At 38.7% G+C, this 6,074-nt stretch overlaps 1 protein-coding gene across 4 annotated transcripts; it reads left to right on the forward strand.

Moving 5' to 3' along the window:
* The first annotated feature begins 3,252 nt into the window (after positions 1-3,252).
* On the forward strand, positions 3,253-5,746 carry LOC105262721 (dnaJ homolog subfamily B member 12). 4 transcript variants are annotated; one of them, XM_011298445.1, is made up of 7 exons: positions 3,253-3,517; positions 3,635-3,905; positions 3,987-4,143; positions 4,228-4,373; positions 4,489-4,882; positions 4,969-5,132; positions 5,218-5,746. In XM_011298445.1, the coding sequence occupies exons 2-7, from the start codon at positions 3,773-3,775 to the stop codon at positions 5,328-5,330; spliced, it is 1,107 nt and encodes a 368-aa protein (XP_011296747.1). In that variant the 5' UTR covers positions 3,253-3,517; positions 3,635-3,772; the 3' UTR covers positions 5,331-5,746. The 4 variants fall into 4 exon arrangements, with proteins under 4 accessions (XP_011296747.1, XP_011296744.1, XP_011296746.1 ...); XM_011298442.1 differs by having other exon boundaries at positions 3,253-3,506; XM_011298444.1 differs by having other exon boundaries at positions 3,253-3,503.
* The last annotated feature ends 328 nt before the right edge of the window (positions 5,747-6,074 follow it).

Genomic DNA, 6,074 nt, shown 5'->3' on the forward strand with positions numbered 1-6,074 from the left:
AAAAGAAATCGTTTAAAAAAAAAAGTTCCGAGGGACTAATTAATCTCCACGTTTCAGACGATTCTCAATCGTTTGAGTATACATTTGCGAGACAATTTTTCCCGAATTTGTTTAATCACTTTTGAATTTGTTAACAAAAAAGGAATCGTTTAAAAAAAAAAGTTCCGACGGACTAATTAATCTCCACGTTTCAGACGATTCTCAATCGTTTGAGTATACATTTGCGAGACAATTTTTCCCGAATTTGTTTAGTCATTTTTCAATTTGTTAACAAAAATCGATCCGTTTAAAAAAAAAAGTTCCGAGGGACAAATAAATCTCGACGTTTCAGGAGATTCCCAATCGTTTGAATATATATTTGCGAGACAATTTTTCCCGAATTAGTTTAATCACTTTTGAATTTGTTAACAAAAAAGAAATCGTTTAAAAAAAAAAGTTCCGAGGGGCTACTTAATCTCCACGTTTCAGACGATTCTCAATCGTTTGAGTATACATGTTCGGGACAATTTTTCCTCAATTTTTCAACAAATGGCGTATTTATGAACGTTAACTCGCTTTTTCATTCCGTCCATCGGTTGTGTCTCCATCATACCCCCACTCTCCGGTACATCGGATGTTTTCGTTCGTTTTCGGACGTCATCGTTATTTCAATAAGTGCCCTACCTTAGTGACACTCACGACCGCCTCGAATGATCGACATTCACGGGCTCGCGCTCTGTCGTATCCATACTCACGGGCTCTGTACATTATCGACACGCACGGGCTCTGAAAATTATCGACACTCACGGGCTCACGACCTGTTTTACTTACACGTACGGGCTCCCTGGGCGTAGTTCCGTAGCCGCCGCAATGAATCACTCGCCCAAGCCTTTCCATAAGCCCTAGCAATCTCCCCTATAATCTCTGGTAGGGGAAGCGAGATAGCGAGGAAGTGTTTAACAGAAATAGAAGGGAGGGAGGAGTTAGCCCTAGTCTCAAAGTGGGAGGAAGGCAGGGAAAAGTTTAGAGTAGTCCGCGGTTTGTCCAAAAAAGGTGAAGAGAGGGCAGGGGGCAAAAAAGAAAAGGAAAACGTCGAGGAAATATTACAGTTAGGAAGGGTAAACCAGGAGATAGAGAGATGGGAGAAATATAGGAGCTCAGGGCTGAACAGGTGGTACGAGGGAGTAGCGGAGGCAGGGATTCCAAGTTACCTGGAAAAGTGCTGGGGGGAGGAGAGGTGGAATAGGGTAGCGAGGTTCAGACTGGGAGGGGGGATGAATGGTGAAATAAGCTGGCAAAGTGAGGAGGCAAGAAGATGTAGAAGGTGTAGGAACAGGGAGGAAACATGGGAGCATGTATTGGAAGAATGCGCGGGAGATGTGGATGCCGAAAAAAGTCTGTGGGAAAAGGTGAGGGGGATTTTGAATGAGCATGGTTCTGGAGAGAAATGGATGAGAAAATGGGAGAGACTAGGAAGGGAAGAAGGGTTAGGGTTAGGAGAAGAGAGTTGCTAAAAGGGTGGATAACGAAGGGAGGGAGAAGGATGACTAACCCGTTATGAAAGGGTATGATCGGAAGCCGGAAGCAGAGGTCCTCTCTCTCTACGGCAAAAAACGAGTTAAGGATAGGCAGAAGTACAGACGGTATGGACAAATGGTGGAAATAGAGGATAGATGATAAGCGGTAGGCGGTATGGAGGAGGTGCGAGAGGCCTGATCGGCATGGGCAGCTCGGAGGGATGGGTGGATAAACTAAGGATTGTGCAAACAGAAATGTAGAGATGAAAATGTAAAAAACTGTAAAAATGTAAAAGATGTAAAAAGAGTAAAAAGTTTAAAAAAAGGGTAAAAATTGTAAGGGGAAAGGCGAAGCCTTTGGGAGGGCTCCCGGCAAAGGATTGTCTTGCGCGGGTACCGGTAGAGCGAATGCTGTGCGGAGGGATGGGATGCTAGGTCCATGGTTTCAAAACAAAAATGTTTAAAACAAAAATGTAAAATTGGAAAGAGGAAACGGAAGCTCATGTAACCCTTAGGGGAAACATTAATAAAGGAATTGAATAAAGAAATTGAATTAGAATTTGGGAGTAATTAATTTTCGTTTAATGGATTTTTCTTTTTTTACAATAATAATAAGCAGAAGTTATGATTAAACAATTCAAAAATAATTGGAATCGATAGAGAATAATTTGGTGGTTATTATAATCAAGGTTTCATAATTTAAGAGTTAATGGTTTTATTTGTAAAAACTAAAACCGTGATTATTTTGCGGATTATATAGTTAGGACAGTCACGCATGCGTACTAGGCTCGAGGTAAGCGAATTGACGTAAGCGAAGTGGTTTTTATTGAATTTGGGTCAATGTGGGTCAATATTCGCCAACTATACGGTCCAACAGTTTTTTTTATTAATAATTAATACAATATTTGTTTCCAAATTATGGAAATGGTTTTCTAAATGTTTCTAAATTATTTCGTACTTTGTTCGCCAAATACACCGCGAAATCAAGGGGAGCGGAAATCGGCAATTCGCTTACCTTAAGCCTACTGCGCATGCGTGACTGTCCCAACTATATAATGTACGCAAACAAATGGAGTTTTGAAATTATGAAACCTTGATTATAATGACCACCGAATTATTCTCTATCGATTCCAATTATTTTTTATTTTTTTCAGAATAACTTCTGCTCATTATTATTGACAAAAAAGAAAAATCAATTGAACGAAAACTAATTACTCCTAAATTCTGATAATGTTCTCCTAAATTCCACCAAATTACTACCTACATATTTATGAAGAAAAAAGTTTGAAAAGTTCATAAAAAAATATATTTCTTCCAAATGCACAGTGCCCCGGGGCCCGTGATTAAGTAAGTTCGATTCTAACTTGTTACTGTGACGCTTCTCTCTTCAAATTAATTATTTTCCAAGTTACACAGTTTAGTTTTGTTTTATTTTTCTTAAAGTCTGTTAGTATTGCAAGGTTCAACTTAAGTTTGGAAGTTATTAAATAAAGTGTGTTACGTGCTCTCCTAAGCACTGGTGTTTCGGATTTATTTTATTTATAAAACCTGAATCCGACTATTTGAAATTGAACGAGTCGACATCGATGGAGTCCTCATTTGAGGTTTAGCGGCTAACGTATTCCACGTTTTAAAACTTGGCGCAATTATTTGTAAATGGCGCCACTGTCCTGCTAGTAACTTCGCTAGGACATAACATGGGAAAATCTAGGGACTTAGCTTTTTAGAATTTAAGTGGTATGGAGGTTGTACAATATTTTCATGAGAAGACTGCCATTTTGATTGTGATATCTGTGTCATATGTGGGCTTTGTGAAAAAATAGGGCGTCCATGTGTGTGAGCAGCAACACATATGAAGAATTAATTGTAAACGACTGGATAAGTCAGAGTTACACGTAAAATTTATATAGTTGCTGATTGACTTGACCCAATGCGAGACCTAGCGGACCAACGTGGACCCTCGGAGGGGTGAGAATCTCGTGACAACTACGTGGTGAATAATCGTAGGTGGTAAATATGATGTGTGCATTTTTCCTCCCGATGAAAATTGTTAATTCTTGATGTATATGGCGTATTGAGAGATACTCTCGTGATTCTGAGATGACGTCATTTATGATTGAAACAATTCAATTTGACAGAAAGCTGCTGACTGGTGGATTGTGAATGGTCAATTGGATTCCCCTGGATTATGCTCTGTCAGCACTTGATCGGTTTTGAATTCGAGGGAATCGTGAGAAGTTAAAATTTTTATTGCAGTTCCCTTGAATATTTGGAATATGGACAGCAATAAGGACGAGGCAGACAGGTGTCTGGATCTTGCTGAGCAGTACATGAGGGAAAGCAGATTCGAGGATGCGGAAAAATTCGTGAGGAAAGCTATGAAACTTTATCCCACCAAACGAGTGGAAGGTGAGTTTTCGTTTTGATTAAGGTGGAGCACTTCAGTCGATTATTTAATGATGGATTTTCATTTTTTTTCACTTGTTTTAGAAATTCTCGCGAGAATCTCAGTATTGTCCAAGCAGAACAGGAAATCAGAGCCGGAACCTGAACTCAGGAAACGCCAGGCCACCGCGACGAATAAAGAAACTAGCCAACCACAGGCCAATGCTGATTACAGTAAGGAACAGTATGAGTATGTTAAACGGTAAGATAATAATGATAATCAAATCCAGGTAGTGAATATTCCTGTGGGGGTATCGTAATAAATGGTTTTTGTTTACGTTTACAGAATAAAAAAGTGCAAAGATTATTATGAGATATTGGGTGTTACTAAGGAAGCCACTGACAGTGAAATCAAGAAGGCATACAAGAAATTGGCCCTCCAGCTTCATCCTGATAAAAATAAAGCTCCTGGTGCAGCCGAATCCTTCAAAGGTATATGGGGAATGTTTTTTTTTCTAAGGGGACTCGTTATGCTGAACTGCTTCTCGATTTAGAACTGTTTGAAAATGATTTTTATTGCTTATCTGACTCTGGTAATGGATTTCAGCTATTGGTAATGCTGTGGCAGTATTGACAGACCCTGAGAAACGTAAGCAGTATGATTTGTATGGCTCAGACGAGGATAGAATGCAATCAGCGCATTCACGATCGACTCATACACATTACAACTACTCACGGGGATTTGAGACTGATTTTACAGCTGAAGAATTGTTCAACATGTTCTTTGGGGGTGGTTTCCCACAGCAGGAGTTCTACATGAGACGATCTGGTGGCAGATGGATGAGGCAAACACCTGATAATCAACAGCAGCATGCACACAGAGAGCAAGCCAATGGCTACACTGCTTTCCTCCAAATGTTACCGGTCCTATTACTCATAGTACTCACCATGATGAGCAGTTTCTTCATCTCAGATCCTGTTTATAGTTTACACTCAAATGCGTAAGTCCTATTCATTTGATTTTGAATCTATGGAAATAAAATGCTGTTGGAATCGTTGTATGTGAGTGGTTTCTTTTATTCCCCAGGAAATATTCAGTTCAGAGGACAACTCAAGACCACAAAGTGCCCTACTATGTCAAGGAGAATTTTCACAGCGAGTATCAGGGCAGCTTACGTAGATTGGAGATATCAGTGGAAGATGAGTACATGATAAACCTCCGGAACGCTTGTTATAGAGAAAAAAGTTACAGTCCGTATTTCCACTGATTTATCTGGAAGAACAGTATTTATTATTTCACTTGTGATGAATCATATTTATTTATTTTTTGCCGCAGAGGACTCAATGGTTTGGAAGGCGAGAAACTTCGGTGATGCCGAGCTATTCCAAAAGGCGAAAAACATGGACACCCCATCGTGTCGAAAACTCCAGGACATACACGCAAACTAGACAATCCATCCTACGTCTTAAAATGTAGATAGGTGTATAATATACATACATTATGTATCAATTATCCACTTGAATACTGTAGAAAACACTGGAGTGCAGCGTGAGATGTGGCAGCTTGCTGTCAAAACCCCTGGAGCAATTGAGTGCAGCTATTACGTATTTTCATTTTTATGTGTCACCCAGCGTACTCACAAATGGTCACAGAAGCTATCGAAATTTAAAGGCTTCTCCTACTCTCCTCCACTTTCCTTTTCATGTGTTTGTAAATTTACAGTTTATTTTGCCTATTCTTTTATTGATAAATATCGTTTTGACGCGGATTTAGCAGGTTTATGTACAACATGCACTTATTTATTTACAGCATATAATCCATCTATGATAATTAATATTGAGGAATCATAAAAATTGTTGTTTTACGTGCAATAAAACGATTTTGAAATTTCATCTGGAGTTTTTTATTTATTCATGTGAGGCCCACATGGACTATTTATCAAACATGCTCTTTTCTTTAAAGTCTATCTCGTTAGCTTAAAATGTATTAAAATTTGCCATCAAATTTGTGTTGCGCGAATCACTCGAATGGTTATAAAAGGATAATGAAACAAAATGAAGAAAAATTATTGAAGCTAAAACGCGATATTGATTGAGAGGTATCTACCAATTTTTTTAAAAAATAATAAAAAAATACGTAACTTACCATTTGCTCTCATGATAAGCTGCGTATTTTCTATTTTTTTTTTTTTT

Source organism: Fopius arisanus, unplaced genomic scaffold, assembly GCF_000806365.1.
Source record: "Fopius arisanus strain USDA-PBARC FA_bdor unplaced genomic scaffold, ASM80636v1 scaffold00011, whole genome shotgun sequence".
In the NCBI taxonomy this organism is placed as follows: Eukaryota; Metazoa; Arthropoda; class Insecta; order Hymenoptera; family Braconidae; genus Fopius; species Fopius arisanus.

Coding starts and splice junctions, on each gene's coding strand:
- LOC105262721 (XM_011298445.1), top strand. CDS start 3,773: ATGGACAGCAATAAGGACGAGGCAGACAGGTGTCTGGATCTTGCTGAG. Junction 4,144..4,227: donor CAGTATGAGTATGTTAAACG/GTAAGATAATAA, acceptor TTACGTTTACAG/AATAAAAAAGTGCAAAGATT. Junction 4,883..4,968: donor TATAGTTTACACTCAAATGC/GTAAGTCCTATT, acceptor TTTATTCCCCAG/GAAATATTCAGTTCAGAGGA.